This window comes from Urocampus carinirostris, chromosome 17 (assembly GCF_059441175.1).
Source record: "Urocampus carinirostris isolate Australia breed hairy pipefish chromosome 17, RoL_Ucar_1.0, whole genome shotgun sequence".
NCBI lineage: Eukaryota > Metazoa > Chordata > Actinopteri > Syngnathiformes > Syngnathidae > Urocampus > Urocampus carinirostris.
In genome coordinates, this window is record NC_142365.1 from 9,357,583 (window position 1) to 9,378,813 (window position 21,231).

Genomic DNA, 21,231 nt, shown 5'->3' on the forward strand with positions numbered 1-21,231 from the left:
CATCCTTATCCTAGTTTTAAACTTATTTTAGCAACCTTGTACTTGGGGGTTGCAAAGAAAACAAAATTGGTATATTTATGTTAATGACAATGAAGACACTCTTGATTCTTGATTCTCTCTTGAATATTGAAATACTAAAAATAATACTTATACATTTTTAATCCATATTATTTTTTATTTTTACTTTAAATTTTTACATTTTCATTTGAATAACATTTAAAATGCAACACCATCTTATATGCGATATGGTTCATTTGAATTTTTGGGAAAATAGAAATATATAAAGTATAACTACCGTATTTTCTGCACTATAAGACGCACCAGATTATAAGGCGCAGCCCCAAAAATAGTCTTTTGTCATATATTTTCCATACATAAGGCGTACCTTTAGTAGGCCGCGGCTTACCAAAGATGCGATACCTGTGGCAGCTCAGTATTTATCCATATATAAGGTGCATAAGGCGCATGGTCAGCTATTGAAAAAATTGAAGGCTTTTAAGTGCGCCTTATAGTGTGGAAAATACTGTACTTAAATCTAGTCAAGTCAAGCCATGTTTATTTGTATAGCTCTTAGTCTCAATGGGCTGTACAGACTATTATCTGCCATTTATCTGATAGATATGATGTTTTACTAGCAGTTAATTTTGCAATTTTAAGTAATATTTTGCTCATTTTACTAAGATCTCGTTCTTAATTTGGAATCTTCTTTACCAGATGTTTTTTTCTTTATTTTGGGTATTTTTATTTTTATACTAAATAAATGAGAGTATAAAAATATATACTTCAGATTTTTTTTATTCTAGAAAATAAAGAGCGACATTATTTGTCAGTTGAACAAGATTTTTTTAATGCACTTAAAGTAATAATGATGCATTTTTTTAATTGTAATGATGATACTGGTTTTGCTTGTAATAACATGATTGGAATTATGACAACAATCTTTATTGCTTACATTGAAATTGAGACTATTTTGCTTTCCTGAAGAATCTTCCCCCTCGAGCCGGCGTGATCAGTGTGGCGCAGCAGTCTCGTCCCTCTCCTCCGGCCCATCCCGGCGCTCCCAGGCCTGCTCCTGATGTGCACCCTGGGGCTCCTCGGCCAGACGGTGACAACCATCCAGGAGCGCCACGACCTGTACCCGCTGCCTCGGCCAAAGCATCCGACACTTCTCAAGGTAGGGGGGGATTATTTCGGAGAGATGGCGCATGCTGCAACTAACAATTTGTTTTAATTGTCTTCTAGTCACCAACTGTTGAAACGATTAGTCAAATAATCCGATACATTTATTTACTTATTTTTTCTTAAATTTAGCATTAAGTTGTTTTTATTATGTGGGAAAAAATAATAAACACAAGAAAAATAGGTACAATGGAATAAAAATTTAAATGAAAATTGTGCGGATTCGTACAAAAATTAAAAATCCAAAACCAATAACAGTGCCGTGATAATGTATTTGCCCCCTTGCTTAATTCTGTTTTTTGCATATTTATCACTCACAAAGGTTTCAAATCATCAAACCGATTTTAATAACACACAGAAACAACCCAAGGAAATACAGATTGCAGTTTTGAAATGTTGATTCGTTTTATTAGTCACCCAAAAAAATGTAGGCCTATCTGGCCCTATGTGAAAACGATACATTACGTGCATTATTGTGAACTTTATTCTGTGTTCAATTGCAAAGTCTGCAACAAAACAACTTAAGGATTATCAACGTATTAACAACAGACATACGTTTTTCAAACACAGTCTGGCATAATGCTCAAGCTCTCATTTATAGCGAAACATATCCATATAAAACGTACGGGCATCAAAACCGTATGTTCGTTGAATCTTACTGGGGCGAGTCAGACTCAGTTTCATTCAACTGTCTGACGTGCTATTTAAATGTTCGTGTGTTACTGATCTACCACCATTATACGTAAGGTCTGCTTTGCAAACGCTGCAAGTAGTCTTTTTAGTAGCCGTATCTAGGTTAAAATGCTCCCAAACTTTAGAAGTGTTATAACGTGCAGTGATGTTGTTTCCCGCCATTTCTGTTAGCTTATGTTATCGCTCGAAACTGAGACGCTATTGCGCATGAGCAACTCTCAGCAGAGATTCTATTCATGTGGAGATGCCTCTCCCTGTTGGAAAAACGTGCCTCGTTGACTTGTCATTGTGGACTATTCCTATTATCATTTTTTTGTCGAAAACATGGATTCTGTTTGTGTCCTTCCAACAGGTTCCGCACTCCCAGCAGTGCCCCCTACTGCGAGGCCGTCGGTACCGGCCCCCGTGCAAGCTCAGCCCGCCGCCCCAGTCCAGCCCCAGTTGCCTGCCCCCATGCAGCCCACCCCTGCCGCCGCCCCCGTTGCCCAGACTTTGGCTTCCCCAAAGCCGCCGCCACGATCCCGCTCCCATCACGGGCTAACATCAGACTCGGCCAAGGGAGACTCGGCCACGCAGGTCGGTGCCCCTACAGGTTTTCCTTCCCTTCTTTCATGTGGTGTCTCAAAAATTTGAGTTTCTCTCTTTTTCTAATTTCCTTGCTTAACGCTTTTGGCTTTTGTCTCTCTTGACTCGTTTTTTTTTCTCTCTTTCTCACAAGCCGGAAAAGCCATCAGGCTGACAGGTACTTTATGTCTATCCTTTGTAGCTCATCTGCACTCCCCCTTCCCCCAAGCTTTCTTTTCTATGCCAACATGGGTACATAATTTGTGTTCATATACAGTGCTACCTCTTTATACGAGCACCTCAACACATGAAAATTTCGATATAGGAGTTCTTTTTGAACATTTGTTAGTTATACGTAGTGAAATGAGGTTCATGAGCAGTCGCAGAGGCTACCACTAGACTGCTCAAGACCAGCATCAGTTCGCCCGTGCAAGCTACTACCAGCAAAAAAGAAAACAATTAACTATTGTGCTGTAAATATTTTTGGTCTGTATGTTCATTTAAAATAACAGTCATTTTAAGTGTACAGTAAGTGCTTAAGGATCATCAACATTCTCTCGATTTCATACCTGTCAACCACCGCCAATTGCTCCCCTTATTAATGATTGAAAATACTCCTTTTAGAGCGATAAAAAACCTTGCAAACACAAAACGGGACCTATTTACTCACAATAAAACAGACTGCGTTGGATAATGTGACAATATTAGTATTAATTGATGACGTTGTCGTCTTCTACCAGTGATCAGAAAGTTGTGTTTTATTTACTGTATCGTATTCTTTCACTTGAAGTTTGGGAGGTCGGTAACAGGCCACTTAGTTTTTAATTATTTAATATCGGGGAAAAAATTGTTCATTACATGAGCAATTCAAGACCACTTGAACAATCGTGGAACCAAATCCGTTTGTATAAAGAGATACCACTGCATATTAGGAAAGATTGTGTATGATTTCATTCATCTGTCTTAGTGTTTCTTGTGATTCAGGTTGAGGCTATTTAATTTTCAAAATGTGTGTTTCACCAGACACTTCCACACAAAATAAGACACATAGTGCTATTTTTATTTTACATTCAAAAGGAAAGTGAAAAAAACATTGACACACCAAAACCATGATTTGAAAAATAAACTAAAACGAATCTTACAATTAGCTATGCTATCATACGTGCATTATTTTTACAATGAATAGGTCAAGGAATTTGTATTTATTTTTCATAATATGAGACTCACTAAGAGAGGACTGAGATGATTGTCAAGAAAAATTGTGCGGCTTGTGTTTTTCTCTGTGCTTTGTAGCACTTGTCTTAGGTTGCACTACACAAGGCATGTCAAACATACAGGCTGTGGGCTGGATCCAACCCGTTGTATGATTTAATCCCGCCCGTTGCAAATTTCGGAGTAAAACAAATGCAAGTCTCTAGCTCATTTCTATCAAAAGTTGTTATTTTATTATCCTTCCTGCTGTGAGAGGGCAGTAAAGGTGAAAAAGAGCTAAGGTCCTGTCACGTTAAAGACCAATATTTCGCAGTAATTTTCATCTTAGGTCCAGCATAGTAGTTTGATTTGATGTTTTTGACTGTTCACTTCTAAAACTCATGCTTTTTATTTCTTTTTTTATTTATTTCAAAGCAGTATGATAACTGAGGCAAGCATATTTTTATTCATAACTCGCACTCAAGTTTTTTAATCTTTGTAATGTTTGTGGTGAGTTGGTTTGGATGTAAAGCTGCATTTACTCAACTGTTAAAATAAACAAATTGTTGACACATTCATCGCCAAACATGAAAATCTTTTTTTTTTTTTTTTTTTTTTCGTTTTTTGTGAATAAATGTTACAGTTAGAAAAGATCCCTTATCATCCGAGACTGATTTGTAGGGTCGGCTACAAATCAGAGATTCAGATTCAGATATACTTTATTGTCATTCTTGTACACGTATATACAGAACGAAATGTCGATACATCTGACCCGCAGTTTCTTGGAATGTACAGATATAAATAAAATGTTGTATTGAGTTGGAGTATTGAAATACTAATAATATACTAAATAATTATAGCTATGTATAGTATTATACATTAGTGCAAAGAGTGCAAGAGGAGCAGCTAACCAGATGTGCAAAATGGACAGTCAGTTAAACATGTCACTATACAAAAACAATAACACTGGAGTACGATAGTGCAGAGGAGAACAGATGTGCAAAGGAGTGGCTAGGTATAAGAGAACTGCCAGTAGTGCAAAAAAAACATAACAAACAGATGTACAGATTAGCAGCTGTGTAGGCTTACTATGTGTGTGATTGACCATTTAACAGTCTAATGGCCAGGGGGACAAAGCTGTTGCAGAACCTGGTGGTCCTGCACCGCACACTGCAGTACCTCTTCCCAGAGGCTAGCAGAGTGAACAGTCCATGATGGGGGTGAGAGGGGTCCCTAATGATGTTTTTGGCTCGGGATAGGCAGCGCTTCTGGCCAATGTCCCGAATGGAGGGGAGAGAAGTCCCGATGATTTTCTCTGCTGTCCTCATTACACTCCTCACACTACCCCAGTCGGAGGCACTGCAGCCTCCACACCACAAAGAGATACAGCATAGTACTGAAAATCGAAACTAAATATTTGATGTTGACATTTTTGTTCTTCACTGATCCGGCGCACTCGAGAACATAAAGTCTGGATCTGGCCCCCGAGCCAAACTGAGTTTGACATGCCCGCACTACACAATACAGCGGCATTGAGAGGTCAAATACTACAGAGTGTCCCTTTAATCAAGTGCTTCAGAGTTACACCGGCTGCTTAAAAGTTGTTAAGTATTGAGATTGTGATTGCAATCTGTTTTTGTTTGTTAGACAAATGGCTGGAACGGCGTCCAATCAAAACCCAACACCCTGGACGTCCTTGACTTCCTGCCCGCCAGGCAGAGCGCCCAACCCCTGAGGACACCGCCCTCCGTCCCCGCTTCAGCCGTCTCCCCGTCCTTCCCCCCTGGTGCCGCCCTTCTCCCTCCCCCGCCCCCTGCTATGCTACGCTGCCGCTCACAAGAGACCCTTAGCACCTCTCCTAATCTCTTAAACGCTGAGCTTCTTCCCGCCCGGCCCTGCAGCACCAACCCGTTCACCGGCCACTCTGATTGGGCGGCGCTCGTCCCGGCTGTCCTCCCACAGAACCAGTATAGGGGCGCGTCCCCGATCATACCCTCTTTGCCCTTTCAGCCTGCTCCGCCGCCCCGCAGACAACCCCCCAATTGGGTTACCTTCAACGACGACTTCCCGTTGCCAACCAAACCGGCCACTCTTCCCCGCAACTCCACCGCCCTCACTCGGGAGGTGGTCCCTACGGACCACCCTTTGGACCTGTACCCCGAGCCGGACTGGCTTACCGCGACCCCAGTGTTCCCTGCGCACCGGGCTAAAACATTACCCCCCAGTTCTGCCCTTTTCCCAGAACCAGACTGGTTAAGCGCCATGCCGTCCCTCCCTCCTCCGCCTTCCCGTCGCGAACCGGCGCCGCCGTTTCAAAAACCTCCGATCGATCCAGTCCCAGCTGCCTTCTCTTTCCCAGAGAAACAACTGAACGCTGATCTAACATGGATAGATGGATGAAAGACTTGTGTATATACACAGTATATTTGTCTGTGTGTTTTGTGAAGGTTACATGAGCCTGGAACACGTGTGCATTCCCTTAGAGGTAAAATCTTAAGCCCAAGTCTAGTCCGAGCCTAAATTGTCAATCATTACGTTCGGGTTACAACCGAGTCAGGCTTTTCTCTCGCAGATTTTTTATTCTTTATTTCAGTTTTTATTTCTTTGTGGAGGATCCGTGAGATGGATTCTGTCCTCCTCCCGTGCAGCACAGCTTGCATCGGCGCGCGCTGGCGGCGGCAATATCAGACCCAGAGAAGTGGGCCTGCTGTCGGGGAGTGTACTTGGCCAAAATCACCTGTCCTCCTCCCGAGTCCTCACAAATAGGAAAATTGTTTTGCCCCTGTCCCTCAAATCAAGTTAATTGGTTGGGCTCGGGCTGGGTCGGGCCCTACTACCTGTGGATCTTTTAGGCCCGATCTTATTTCTACATTCCCTTGGCTTTAAAGAAATCGATGCTGGGCGCTTGTGCAATACCAACAATGTTTTCTGTGCTTCCCAGAATTTACAATGGTCTTTTGAAATAAGGGTTACCGTATTTATTCGCGTATAATGCGCACCCCTAATTTTTGAGGGAGAATTAATATAAAATTTTGATTTACTAAGCATGGTAGGTAGGCTAAGCATTCTTGGTCACAGATGTGTCAAGAACTATCGCAAATGGATTTAAACCTTAACTTATCGACACTGAATCCGACTTTAAAAGACATTCAATAGTTTATGTTGTCAATAATTAGTTTGAATCATGGCCCCATGTATTCAACAACATGGTACCCTGAGTAAAAATAGTATGATGATGAGATAAAAGCTAAAGCCTTTTCCTATGTCATCTATAACCGTAGTGGTTAGGGTTAGGAATTGTCACTCTCACTGCCGCGTTCCTGGCTCAAATTCCATTGCAGCAAAAATGCTCAGTGATATCGATTGACCAATCTTAGCTCTAGATCGATTACGTACTACAGCAAAACCTCGTGTATAACGGGCACCCAAACTCAAAATTATTTCGAATCGAATCGTCTTTATTGTCATTGATATCAATGTTGTGAAGCATTGTATGCAATATTTTGGGGTACAAAAAATGCGTTATACACGAATAAATACAGTAAATTGATCACCCAAAAAAATGTAACCCTTATGCAAATGTACACCCCTCCAAAAACAAATCGTTGGTGTTTTCAAGGAAGGAATTGCGCTTGACTGTGTATTACTATGTAACTGTGAAGATGATTGTACCTAATGTTTTGTCCTTCCTCTTTGATAGTGGGGTCTCCAAGTGGATGTGGAATCTGGAGGCATAACTTGTATCTCAAGACATAGGATGCTGAAATTATGCTCTTAATACAAATGAGTTGCCTGTCACAAGGTGACTATTTTATCCCACCCTTGACAGCTAGTATACAACCACACCAGGGGTCACCATTGCACACAAACTGTTTATGAAAATTGCTCTTTGATCATCGAGATTTTCTAGGAAACTTGATTTTAAACGTATTCTAGCCCATTTTAACTCCTAATCATTACAACCTGGTAATAACGCAGTAATAACATAGTCATAACATGTTATTTTACGAATGCATACGAACCTGGTAGCCCTTTGCGCTAGTCCGTTACAAAAAAAGTAGCTCTTAATAAAATGTCAATACAACCAACATGACTTATGTTTACATAAAACAAAAGCGCTTAAAATTTTAACATAGAAAAAAAACTAATGTTATGGTAAGAGCTCATGACTTCCACTTTAGCGTGCTTTTTCTGCTCTCTCTCAATCACAAACACACATGCCCGATTGACAAACTACTGTCATGATAAGAGCTAATGTATTACTCTCCACCTGAACGTTACTCTTTGAAACGAGTTAACTACACTCTTTATGCTGTAGCTTAATCACAAAAACACTGGTGACCCCTGTTCTAAACCCTCCCAAGAACTACAAGAGCTGAATTAGTCCCTCTTTTTAGTCTTAATGACGTGTGTTGTAGTGTTGCTCAGAAAGACTGCGCACAACTCGAAACGTCGAACTTTGCTGTACTGTAAATAACAAAGAAAATAGGGATCGCTTCAAATTCCGTTCCGTGTCTCCGATATATCTATGAGCACCTGTGCAATATCAACATGGAGTCGGGGGTTACGTCACAATCGCTCAGCTGCCGAATGTATGCCCTGTCACAGTGTACAGATATTTATGTAGTAAGTGTGTGCTTGCGCAAAGATCCTCCATATCAAAAGCAACAAGTGTGCGTACGTGTGTGACAAGCAACGGACTACTATGCCATTTTAGTTTGGCCCCGAAATTGCAGCAGACGTGTTTAAAAATGTGGCATTGTGTGTGTTGTGTACAGCGTATGTGTGTTATAGTTTGGTGTCGTCTGATTATTCAAACCCCGCAAACAAGTGACTTTAATTCTTGTGGAAACTCGAATGAAAGCTGGTAAATTGTGCGCGTCCATTGTTTGTCAAGTAAGGAAAAAATACATATATATATAAAACACATACAGTGTATATCATATTAAGAAGCCAGCAGCTTATTTTAAACTTTACAGGCGACAATTTGGCTTTATTTGCGATGTGGGTGACTTCCCTCCTCACTTTTTACATAATCGTCCATAGTAACAAGTCTTGTCATTGGAAATAAATAGAAAATGAAATGTCGATTTGTATTCGTGAATATTCCATATTTAACGTGCAAAGCTGATTGCACAATGATGTATAAAGGCAGTTTATGTTGTATGTGTGAAAAAATAAATAATTACAAAAAAAAAATAGAATCTGGTTATTAAAGGACTTGTATGGAATTTGTTCTTCTCTGCCGCCATATTCTGACCTGTGTCTGCATTACAGCCCTAGTCAGCTCATTTATGTTGCGTGTGCATGTATGTGCATTTCTTGGATGACCTCGAATAAACTTTTCCTTTTTCATCTTTCTTACAATGTATTCATTAAATGCCATCTTAAGAATTTGATGGTTGGCATTTGGACTCTACTTAAAGCAGGCCTTTTCTTACTTTCACCATTTTCATGCTATATTATCCATCCATTATCTGCACCGCTTATCCTCAGTAGGGTCGCGGGACTGCTGGAGCCCATCCCAGCTATATTGGAAACTTGTGGCCGGGCAGGGGACACCCTGAACTGGTTGCCAGCCAATCGCAAGGCACACAGGGACAGACAATTCACTCGCTCATTCACACATAGGGACAATTTGGACCAGCCAATTCACCTGAAATGCATGTTTTTGGAATGTGGGAGGAAACCCATGCAAGCACGGGGAGAACATGCAAACTCCACACAGGAGGTTCGATCTCATGACCACAGAACTGTGCCGCACATGCGTCAACCACTGCGCCGCCGTGCTGCCCCATGCTATATTAACAAATACAAAAACAAAACCCAGCAGGGACGAACATGACTGCAGTCTCCGGGACTCCCCCACCCCCATTCCTCCTACCTAATGTGTTCCGGCCCGAAACAGCTTTGCTTAAAGTAAGATAAAAGCAGGTTTAGTGGAAAGTAAGGCATAAAGGCTCTTTGAACTCCATTAGTAACACATACTTTATAGACCCGTTCATTTGATTGTAAACATAATGACGTATCTGGTGGGTGGGGCTTACTATCCAGACTTTTTGGGGTCGGGATTTGCTCCCCTACATGAAACGGTACCGGTTTCCATGGTTACCAGTAGCAGGAGAATCCTGATCCGACTCAGCTACAGCAACTTCATCATCTGTTCACCGTAGTTTTTCAGTGGGGTTTAGGGGTTTTAAGGGTTATTTAGCTTGTTCATAAATCTTTATCCATTATCCGTTATCGGTCAGTTCATAATACGCTACAAAGCCTAGGAGCCGGGACACTTACTCTCAGCCAAAAGGCCAAGCTAAGGACCTAGCCCTGAAGCCTTGCTGCGATCATTGCGAATGCACCGTTCCCGGAGGTACTGCAATACCGGGCCGTTGCGTGGAGTGGACAGAGCAAGCTCCTATGCCATCTCCGAGTTGCAAAAATCAAAGATCATAGCTTTGTGACATCATAAGGCCAGTAAGGTGACCTGACGGTAAAGATAAGGTCCTAGCTTTACAGCCTCAACCAAACGGTAAAGATAAGGGCCTAAACGGTAAAGATAAGCGTCATCCTGCTCTTCAGACATGAGTTGGGCCCGGGCATTGTCATAATACCGATACTAGATCCGAAATCACTGGAGGAAAAACTATTTTGATCCAAAGTATCGCATCGTACACTTCACATTGCATCATTTGTGGTTTCCATATTTTTGTTTAAAACAAACTGCGGTGATGACATTGTCCTTTGCTTTTGTGACATACTAAAGGAAAAAATAACATTATTCAAATCGTGCACTTTATTTAAGATAGATACTTTGTTCATTCAAGTAATTATTATAAATAATTTCATCAGATCCAAACTTAGAAGTCGCAGAAATGGAAAACAAACTTAAAATTGAAGTCAAGTCATGTTCTCAGTGAGGCAGGCCTCCAAATTTCCGCAGTTTTGTGTTGCAGATTCCTCCATCGGAAGATATAGTAGAGTGTCATCTGTGTAGCAATGGAAATTATACTTGCGAATAATATCACCTAACGGAAGCATGAAAAGAAGGAGGCCAAGTACTGAACCCTGCGGAACACCACAGGTGCGAAACACACACAAAATTGAAGTCCTCATTAAAGAATGTGTGCATATTGCTGGCTTGTAATATACTTTATAATTACGTGGTTTAAATTGTTCCCACTGTATAAACAATAGATGTAATATTGTGTAGTAGATTAGTAAGGAGCGGCGCATAAACTTAATTTATAAGCTAAGGTAAGACAATAAAACGTTTTTTTTTCTATACTACAGTTCCAGGGTTGGGTAGGTTACTTTAACTTGATTACTTTCAATTACTTTTGGATTACTCCAATACCAAATATAATAATAATAATAATTTCCTTTGTATTGTCATTCTTTGTAACAATGTACACAGAACGAAATGTCGATACACCTGACCCGTTGTAGCGAGTCGATGCAGCCGCAGCCAACAGAGGGCGCCGCCATTATACCAATTAGGTATGTCTCGGCCGAGGCGCGAACCAGCGACCTCCCAGTCTCAAAGCGGGCACACTACCATCTAGGCTACTGAGCTGGTAAATATGCTAATAAAAGAAAAAAGAAACTAAATATGAATAAGATTACTAAATTTTGTGCAGGCTTGGGGAGTAACGGAATACATGGAACGGCAAAAATGACGTTGGCAAGCTGTTTGGATTTATTTTCATTTGGTTTCTGTCGCATTTTATGTTCGTTTTGCCGGAGATCAAAGCCGGGAGAGAAAGCTTACCACGTGTTGTGAGTCATCATTTTATTCATATTTAGTTTCTTTTGTCTTTTATTAGCATATTTGGTATTGGAGTAATCCAAAACTAATAGAAAGTAATCAAGTTAAAGTAACCCTACCCAACCCTGTACAGTTCATGAATTGAATGGAGGTTCATTCATTCATAAAGCTATGCCTCACCAAGGTTACACTTACAGAAATAAAGAAATCGCCCCATTCCTCCTACCCAATGTGTTCCACCCCAAACAGATTTGCTAAAAGTAAGATAAAAGCAACTTGGTGTCGTGAGAAATAAAGCATATGGGTTGTTTGAACCCTCTTGAGCATTGTTAACACATACTCAATAAAGAAAACTTTCAACCGCGGATTACAAACCCCTAGAACTTTACACCACTGTGTAGCAGTTCCACTAGTGGCCTCTAGATGGTAGCATCGTTCCGGAACTGCATTTTTAACCATAATGAAGGACCCGGAAGTGTTCCAACATTTCGACAGGGAAAAGGAGTTGCCAAGCCACCAGATGTAAACAGATGTGAACTTTTATTCTCAGTTTTTTTGAGCACAGTAACGAGTAAGTTGGTATTTCTTGTTTTTTTGTGGCTTTTTATTTCGGGAAAGCGCACTTAATTACTAAGCGTACCGCTTGGGAGGCGCTATAGTTTTACATCAGAACTTAATTTCTGGTAAACATGTATTAAACACTTAACAGATAGATGTACGTTAAATAGAATATAAGGATAGATGGGTGGGGTAGAATTTTATATCGCTGGCGTATAAAATACGTCGTACAAGATTGTTTTGGTGTCATTTCCTCGTTTTATTTAAACCCCGTGAGCTAGCTTAGCAAGTTCAGCGTTAGCCTTGTGTACGAAACTTCGCCCCGCCCCCGCTGCCATGGTAACATTGCGTTGTTGAGTCGCACTTTTTCCCGACATTGTTGATTTCTCTTGTTCTTTCCTTCGTTCTTCCTTTTAGCTGTCTTTCAAGATGGTTATTCTGCACGTGAAACGCGGAGACGATAGCCAGTTCCTGTTCAACACCAGCGTGCAGGAGCCTATCGATGTGCTCCTGCAAGAAATATGTGCCATCTTCAACGGGAGGCTTAAAGTCGAGCGAATTTGTGCAGGTAAAGCACTCAAAAGTGATTTTAGTACTCGTTTTTCGTTTGCACTACACAACAGAGTGACACACTGTCCCTTTAAAATTAGCTTATAATCTGTATGTGTGAATCACTATCATTATATAATGCTGAGAGAAGCACAAGATAAAAATGAGCTTCATTGCATCAAACAATGACTTACCCGTGTGCGGCACTTTGGAGGCCCCTGTATTACACAATACAGTGACTTCCTATGGTTAAATGAAACACACTGTCCCTTTGAAATTAGCCCATTAAGTCATATTTATTTGTATAGCCCTTTATCCCAAAAAGTCTCAAAGGGCTGTACAGAGCACAACTACAACAAAATAACTAGTAAAATATAACAGAAAGGAAGGGGAACAGAAATATGTGAAGTGAAATATGGAAAATTAAATGTGTAACTTGGTTCACATAGAATCCAAATACCAAATATGATTATTTAATGATATTGTAATGTAAAGTTCATACTCAGATAAAAAAAATATTTGGAGCTAGATATATAGCCAAAATAGTAAAAAAGATCAAATGTTAGCTCGATAGCAAAAAATGTAAAAAGCTAGGTAGATAGCTTGCTAAAGAGCTAAAAATGTACGAAGATAGGCAACTACAAAGCTTAAAAAGTTGCTAGCTATCTAAAAAAAACTGCACATTTTTTGCTCATTCGCTTTATGAAACCCACTTACTGATTCAAGTATTTGTACCACTAGGAGGCAGTAAATATTATTTGCATGTAAATCAAGGGCGTTGGTTTTGATCTTGGCTCATCTTTTTAAGTGATCTCATGTGATTGATGGGGACAAAATAAGGATTCTACTCGATATCAGTGGGGACATGCCCCCCTCCGTTCATACCGAAACTACTCCCTTGGTGTAAATCACTCAGTTCCTTTAAACAAGAACCGCTTATCCTCAGTAGGGTCGCGGGGGTGCTGGAGCCCATCCCAGCAATCATCGGGCAGTGGGCAGGGGACACCCTGAACTGGTTGCCAGCCAATGTCAGGGCACACAGGGACAGACAGCTCGCTCATTCACACTTAGGGACAATTTGGACCGGCCAATCCACCTGAAATGCATGTCTTTGGAGTGTGGGAGGAAACCGGAGTGCCCGGAGGAAACCCACGCAAGCACGGGGAGAACATACAAACTCCGCACAGGAAGTCCAGTAGCTGGATTTGAACCCACACAGGAGGTTCCCAAGACCTTAGAACTGTGCCGCACACGCGCTAACCACTGCTCCGCCGTGCTGCCCTCAACAAGGTGCATGTTTAGGTGTTTATCTTAGCCTATTCGAACCCTACTTTTAATAAATACAGCCCAGTAATAGGGTAATATTTGCATAATTCACTAACAACTGGTACATTTTCTCTAATCAATAACAAAAAAGTAGCTGTAAAGCAAGTTATGTACCCTTCAAATGCAATTTAATATGAATCTAGAGATGTGTGAGCTGGCGGAACACGGCACCACACTGCCACCCAACATGCAAGGGCTGACCGACGATCAACTGGTGGACCTGAAGCTGAAGGACGAGTGGGAAGACAAATGCGTCCCCAGCGGGGGCGCCGTCTTCAAAAAGGACGATGTCGGCCGGCGCAACGGACACGGTGAGTGATGGACGGACATCTCTGGTCATCTGAACTGTCGGAAGGTTCGAGGGTACAGTGGTACCTGTTTATACGAGCACCTCTACACGAGGACTTCGTATCCCATTTTATTTTATTTTTTTAAACTCAACATCACTTTATGAAGGAAAATCCAGTTCACAAGCAGTCCCAGAGGCTACCACTAGAGGCCGCTCAACGCCCCCAGCTCGGTGCAGTTTGCGCATGCACCTTATTCCACACCCTTGCTTATACCTGTAGAGTACATATATTCCACCCAGGTTTTCACTCTTTTATTCAGTGCCATACATACATTATTTTGCTTTATTGTGAATAGGAAAAGAAAATACTACATAAATACTATATACAGTGGTTTGCGAAACTATTTGGACCCCCTCTCACTTTGTGACCTTTTGCCACATTTCAGACTTCAGACATCAAGATATACAACTGTAATTTCTTGTGAAGCATCAACAATAAGTGGGACACAATCATGAAGTGGAACACACTTTATTGGATATTTTCAACTTTTTTAACAAATAAAAAACAAAAAGTGGGTGTGCAAAATGATTCAGCCCCTTTACTTTCAGTGCAGCAAACTCTGTCCAGAAGTTCAGTGAGGATCTCTGAATGATTCAATGTTGATCTAAATGACTAACAATGATAAATGGAATCCACCTGTGTGTAATCAACTCTCTGTATAAATGCAGCTGCACTGTGATAGTCTCAGAGGTCTGTTTAAAGCGCAGAGAGCATCATGAAGAACGAGGAACACACCAGGCAGGTCCGAGATGTTGTGGTGGAGAAGGGGGCCAAATAGTTTCGCAAGCCACTTAAAATACTACTAGAGTAAAACAATGACTACTACTCAAGTCATGTTTATTTGTGACGCCCTTAATCACAAGGAGTCTCGAAGGGTTGACAGACCACAGATTATTGCAAACTACAGACTATTATGACACCATACCCTGATCTAAAACCTACATGAGGGCAAGGGAAAACTCAACCTCATCATGGGGAAAATAAGGAAACCTTGAAGGGACCATACAAAGATACTTCAAAAATACTGCATAAATAATAAATACATTTTGAATTTAGTGCTTCTAAACAGGGACCCAATATAATTTCATTATCAATCTGACAAATGCCACAAAAATAATATGATACCAATAATATGGAAATACTACAGCAGAAATACTAAAAAAAAAACTTCAGTGCTATACAGAGGTACTACAAAAATACTACTGCGCAAATAATACATCATAGGACTACAGTAAAACTACAACACTAAATATCACATTGAGTGCTTAAAAGAGGGACCTTTATATATTTTGCTTTCATTGTAAGCATTTCAAACCCAGTTTGATGAAAGCAAAGTATTTAAAAAACATAAAAATGAAATACAACATGTATATTTTTTCCACAAATGAGGGAAACTGGATAGGTTCCTTCATTTAAAACGATTGCCCCCCTGCACTAAAAGAAGCAGCACAAATATTGTAACTCAAATATTGGATGTTACACCATTTTGTGAAGTGATATTTAATGATCGGTGTCATGTTCACTTTCTGTCAGCTCCCAACAACAAAATGAAAGCTGTGCTCCAAAAAACTGTGGACGAGGCGAAGGCCCTCATCTCCAAAGTAAGTCCGAATATAAATTTTCAGCGGAACAGTGAAGTGTTGGAACAGGTTTTTGTTTTCTCCTGACAGAAACAAGTCCAGGTCAACGTGTGTGTGACCATGGCGATGGTGAACGAAGCCCTGGCCATGCTGAGGTCTGTTTATGTTCTTAATCGATATTACAGTTTTATATTCTGTCTACTTTCGAAATAAAATGTTTTATTATAAGGGGGGCCGTCATGATCGTGTACCCGATGGGGCTTCCGCCTCATGACCCCGTCCGCATGGAGCTGGAGGATCGAGAGGACTTGGCAGGGACGCAGGTGAAGTATTTCCCATGCCATAGAAGGTTTCTGGCGGGTCTCATAAACTTGTATTATTAAAAAATAATAATCTTTAAAATTATATAAAATTATACAAATGCAAAGTTAATCAAAACAAATTTTAGATTTCTCTTTGTGTAAATGATCGCCATGGTGTGTGTTTTTGGTCAGTCATCTCCTCCCCCCATGTGAAAGCACTAATGGTATAATTGTATATACATTTATTATTCATGAACTAGAATCTTAGAATTAAAATTGTCTTCATTATACAGGATTCCTACAGTTGAGTAAAATGTTTTCCTTGCTTCAAAGAGTTTTATTACCTTGTGAACCACTCAATCATCCACCTGAGAAGAGAAGCTGCTGCATTGTCAGGTTTATTTTTCTCCGGTCTGTTTAATGTTTCTTGTTTTATGATGGTGTCTTGTTGCTATGTTAAATTCGCCTCCCCCATCAACCCTGGGACTCAATTGTTCGTATTTAAATAGGAGAGCTGTTGCTATTCTGGAAGATGTGAATCAGGCTTGGACTGAAAAACATCTCTTTGTAAGCAAATATTAATGTCACTTGTCTCTCTGTGTGTTTTATTCAGAGATGTAAGTTAATAGGCGCAACAAGCATGCACCCGACTGTTCCGCCCCACCTGCATTGTAATTAGACCAGTGTCGCATTTTTCCAAACATTTTTCAACTTTTGGCAACCAGTGAAAAAAAGGTTTGGCGTTGAGCTTTCCGCGCAGATAACCTTCCAGGCACTTTGTCGCACCACCGATGTTTTCAACAGAGCAATTGCTAGCACTTAGAGTAGTTCACTTAAATCAGAAAAACGCTTTGGTGGGCAAGCGTCACCCAGCACCCGCAGAAACTCTCCAAGTTTAGGTTCCCGGTGAGACTGGCAGGCACACTTTTAGAAACTCCCTCTAGCTGGCCTGCTGCTGCGTCATGCCTGCCTGGAGGAAGAGAGGGACAAATCTATATGCCTACCCCTACGAGAAACTTAAAAATGGCTAACAGGAAACGCAGTGCAGTGTGGACTTTTATTCAGAAAAAGACATAGCGAAGTGTAATTTGTGAGCTAAAGAGGTCTGCTACTGTGGCAACACCAAAAATTCAGATACAATTTTGAAAAAAAAAAAAAAGCTCAGCCTGCAAAGAGCCGCAACCAAAAACGCATTGCTGTTCTTGAAAAGAAATGTGTAAATCTGTTGTCACTATGGAAACAGACTTGATTTGCGTTACTGACGTTATTTTCAAATTATTGTGCAATGGAACGTATTTAGGTTCTCCTGTTGATATTTTAAAACGGTATTTAAAAATTCTGTTGCTGTTTTTCTTTTTTTTGTTTGGCTCTTGTTCTGAATAAAGAAAATATCTTTAATTTTGTATACTTTAAAAGGTAGGGTGAGTAGTCTGTGGTGCCCTTAAAAAATTAAAGGTAGAAATTTTCCTCTATGTTTTAACAATGCCCACCTGAGTTCAAAGAGCCTTTATTTTATTTTTTCCCCCACCGCGCCTATCTGCTTGTATCTTTTATCATCTGTGTTCCGGCCGCAGAGCGCATTACGCTAGAGGAAAGGAGGCAGGGGGATAAAGGTAGAGAGTGATTTAGTCTTTTATTCTAGGATGAAAATGGTGGAAGTAGGAAAAGGACTGTTTCAAATGCAGTCTGAATGCCAACCCCAAAAAAGGTTAAAATATTTTATTCAAGTGCATCTAAGAAAGTCACCGTATTTGCATGCGCGCCAAAAGGTCATGACAGAGGCTGCAATAATGATTTCAGCCAAAAGATGGCGTCAAAAATAGAATATTTTAAAGTTGTATTCAATTATGATTTTTTTACTTTTATTAAACTCCTGTCACGTTTGCCATGTTTTGTGGGTAGGACTTGTTTGCCGTGTCATTGTCTTTCATAACTAGTCTACTTATGATTTAATATTTTACAAGGGAACACATGATTTAGCTTCTTGATTTTGCTCTAAAAATGCACCAAATTGATGCGTTTCAATTTAAAAAGAACAACATTTTCGTCCAGGGGGGAGCATGCCCCCAAACACCCACCAGTGTCCACACAATTTATGTTAAACACTGAACCTGGTTGAAGATCATCTTAAACCCTGCCTCTCGTCTTGTCAGGCGTCCCTGCAAGTGCTGGAAGAATCCGAGTGCCAGTTATGGTGGGCTGCCAAAGAGATGCAGAGGGGCAAGAAGCTGGAGGACTACATTGGCAAGAACGACAAGACCAAGCTGGTGGTCAAAATCCAGAAGGTGAGATTGCGCCGAGGCCTCACGCATTTAAGAGAGGAAGCCTCCCCAGAATAGCAGAGTGTGAAGAGAACTTGTCTTCTGCAGAAAGGACAAGGAGCACCAGCCAGAGAGCCTCTGGTCACCAATGAGGAGCACAAGCAGATGATGATGCATTACTACAGGAGGCAAGAGGAGATGAAGGTAATTGGCAAAAAAAAAAATCAAAGTGCATCATAATTTTATTCTCACTGTGCGACCAACTCTAACAGAACAAAACATGAGGAAAAAGGACCAAACAAACATTCCCAGTAGACAAATCACAAGACTATGGAATTGAATGCAGGTCAAGTCAAGTCATTTTTATTTGTATAGCCCTAAATCACGAAGAGTCTCAAAGGGCTTCACAGATTATTACACAGACTATTTTTCAGCCGACGAGAAGAGTAGGTTATTCATATGCTATGGAGTAGAAGTGAGTTTTAAGCTTAGATTTAAACATTTCCACTGAGGTTGCAGATCGGATCTCAGGGGGAAGAGCATTCCACAGCACCGGTGCTCGGATGGAGAACGCTCTAGACCAACTACAGTATTTTCACAACCATAGGGCCCTCGGTGTTAAAAGGTGCAGTCTATTCTTTTTCTGTTTTTAACATATATGTAAAGCGCAGGTGTCCTCTGCTACTGTAGCGTGTCGTTTTGGGGAGGTTTTGGAAAACTCGTTAAAGAAAAATACACAGGAACACGTACGGTTTCGATGGAGTGCGACAAAGTCGGCACTTGTTTATTGAAGACACAATTTAAGCTAAAAGATAGACAGCAATGAAAAAAAGAAACAACCCAAGAAAGAAATGAAATAAAGGCAAAAAAAGAAAAAAGAATAACCAATATTAAAGAATAAGGAATGTCAAGTAGGAAAAAATATAAGAGAAATGCTAGGAAAAAGAACAGGAAAAAAATGAAAAAGTAAAAGCCAGTTCTCACAATATAAGCTCCTCACTGATGCCTACTATGTCATCTGGCTAACATATAAGTTCCAGCTGACTAAGCAGTAACTGCACAAAACATGAAAAGACAGTGCCAGATATGTTAGAACACTAACTGTAAGAGAACAAAACATTTAATTGACGTAAGAAATATTTCCATTCATAGTCAGAGCAATGACGAAAGTCTGAGGAGACCATGAAATGTGGACACATTAAATAGCTTCAACTTAACAAAACATGAAAAAGACACATCAGGTTGAGCACTATGTCGCTTTAACAGAAGATGACCCAAGAAATAATTAACCGAAAGGAACAGTGAAGACACCCCAACTGTAACTGAACAAAACATGAAGACATTACCAGATGTGTTAGAACAATACCTGTAAAAGAACAAAACATGAAATTGACAAGAAATATTTCCACATGTGGTCAGAGCAACCATGAAAGTACGATGAAGAGACCATGACATGCAGGCACACTAACTAGCATCAACTGAACAAAACGTGAAAAAAGCACAGCAGGTTGAGCAGTGTGTAGCTTTAACAGAACAAAATGTGACCCTACAAATAGTCACCCGAAAGAGACAGTGGAGCAAGAGTGCCATGATAGGACCATGAAATATAATGAAGGCACACCAGCTAACTAAACAAAACATGAAAACGGACACTGCAGGATATGTTGAACACTAACTGAACAAAATATGAAAGGAAGTAGTCACAAGTCATTCTAGCACGTAGACTGAGCATTGAGTGCAATGACAGACCATGAAATATAATGTAGGCACACCAACTGTAACTGAAAAGACAGTGCCAGATATGTTAGAGCACTAACTGTAAAAGAACAAAACATTAAATTTACAAGAAATATTTCCAACCGTAGTCAGAGCAATGAGGAAAGTACGAAGAGACCATGAGATGCAAGCACATTAACTTGCTTCAACTTAACAAAACATGAAAAAAAAGACACATAAGGTTGAGCACTATGTCGCTTTAACAGAACAAAACATGTAATTAAGATGACCCAAGAAATATTTAACCAAAAGGGACAGTGGAGAGTGTCATAATGACAAGACCATGAAATATAATGCAGGCACACAAACTGTAATTGAACAAAACATGAAAAGTCATCACTAAATATGTTAAGAAACAAAGGAGACACAAGAAACCCTCCCACACGTGGACAGGGCAGCAAAAGTGCCATGACGAAGAAACCGAAATAAACTCCAGGCACACCGACTAGCTGTAACTTAACCAAACATGAAAGAAGTTTTTAATCTCCGTTTTTAGAAACTGGAGGCAGCGGACGACGACAACTACATGGACTCGGACTGGTCCGACCGGCAGGCCCTCAAAAGACAATTTCAAGGCCTGACCAACATTAAATGGGGACCCAGGTGATATCCATTTCCCGTTCTCCCAGTTGATGATCTCCTCATTTTCTAACTTCACTTTAATAAAGTGCTTCCAATTGCATTCCGGTTTTTACCACGCTGGCATTTTACAAGGAGTTCATGTTGTAAAGTGGGCTTAAACTAGTTCCACAAAAGTGTGTATTTCTAAACCAGATGGTATCACGTTTCTGTTTCAAATATTGGTACTAGAGGTAAGATCGGGCCCAAAAAAAGCACCCGAGCCCGACGCAGGCCCGAGGGGTATTAAACCCGACCCGGACCGAGCCCGACTAATTAACTGGATTTGCTGGCCCGGCCCGGAAAGGGCCCGAAATTACATATTTTATTTATAAGGAGGGGTGATTTATGATAACAAATTAAACTCTGCCTTTTGTTACAACATCTAGGCCTAAGTTAAATAAAACTGTATAAACATTTACATCTTTTATATTTCTGTGTCTGCACTGCAGATGTTACATTAAGCGACAATCTGTCATTGACGGGTTTTTTTTTTTGAGGTAGCGAAAACATTTAAGGGCG

At 40.5% G+C, this 21,231-nt stretch overlaps 2 protein-coding genes and 1 non-coding gene across 4 annotated transcripts in view; 2 read left to right on the plus strand and 1 right to left on the minus strand.

Annotated features, from left to right (window-relative positions):
* LOC148349146 (polyphosphatidylinositol phosphatase SYNJ1-like) overlaps nucleotides 1-8,952 on the plus strand; it is a 30,103-nt gene extending 21,151 nt beyond the window's left edge. Inside the window, 4 exon segments of the mRNA XM_088320885.1 lie at nucleotides 985-1,174; nucleotides 2,225-2,448; nucleotides 5,275-5,911; nucleotides 5,914-8,952. Of these exon segments, the coding sequence (XP_088177011.1) occupies nucleotides 985-1,174; nucleotides 2,225-2,448; nucleotides 5,275-5,911; nucleotides 5,914-6,005 (1,143 nt within the window). The 3' untranslated portion in view covers nucleotides 6,006-8,952.
* A 1,020-nt stretch (nucleotides 8,953-9,972) lies between these two features.
* LOC148349147 (U2 spliceosomal RNA) lies at nucleotides 9,973-10,163 on the minus strand. The gene has a single exon (XR_015847470.1). It is a non-coding gene; the product is annotated as a U2 spliceosomal RNA (small nuclear RNA).
* A 1,652-nt stretch (nucleotides 10,164-11,815) lies between these two features.
* cfap298 (cilia and flagella associated protein 298) lies at nucleotides 11,816-20,773 on the plus strand. Of its 2 annotated transcripts, none has more exons than XM_088321238.1 (9): nucleotides 11,816-11,960; nucleotides 12,365-12,515; nucleotides 13,966-14,133; nucleotides 15,706-15,773; nucleotides 15,843-15,907; nucleotides 15,982-16,075; nucleotides 18,208-18,339; nucleotides 18,424-18,519; nucleotides 20,588-20,773. In XM_088321238.1, the coding sequence occupies exons 2-9, from the start codon at nucleotides 12,377-12,379 to the stop codon at nucleotides 20,696-20,698; spliced, it is 873 nt and encodes a 290-aa protein (XP_088177364.1). In that variant the 5' UTR covers nucleotides 11,816-11,960; nucleotides 12,365-12,376; the 3' UTR covers nucleotides 20,699-20,773. The 2 variants fall into 2 exon arrangements, with proteins under 2 accessions (XP_088177364.1, XP_088177363.1); XM_088321237.1 differs by lacking the exon at nucleotides 11,816-11,960 and adding an exon at nucleotides 12,003-12,286.
* Nucleotides 20,774-21,231: the final 458 nt, after the last annotated feature.

Coding starts and splice junctions, on each gene's coding strand:
- cfap298 (XM_088321237.1), top strand. Junction 14,134..15,705: donor CGGCCGGCGCAACGGACACG/GTGAGTGATGGA, acceptor ACTTTCTGTCAG/CTCCCAACAACAAAATGAAA. Junction 15,908..15,981: donor GAAGCCCTGGCCATGCTGAG/GTCTGTTTATGT, acceptor TTTTATTATAAG/GGGGGCCGTCATGATCGTGT.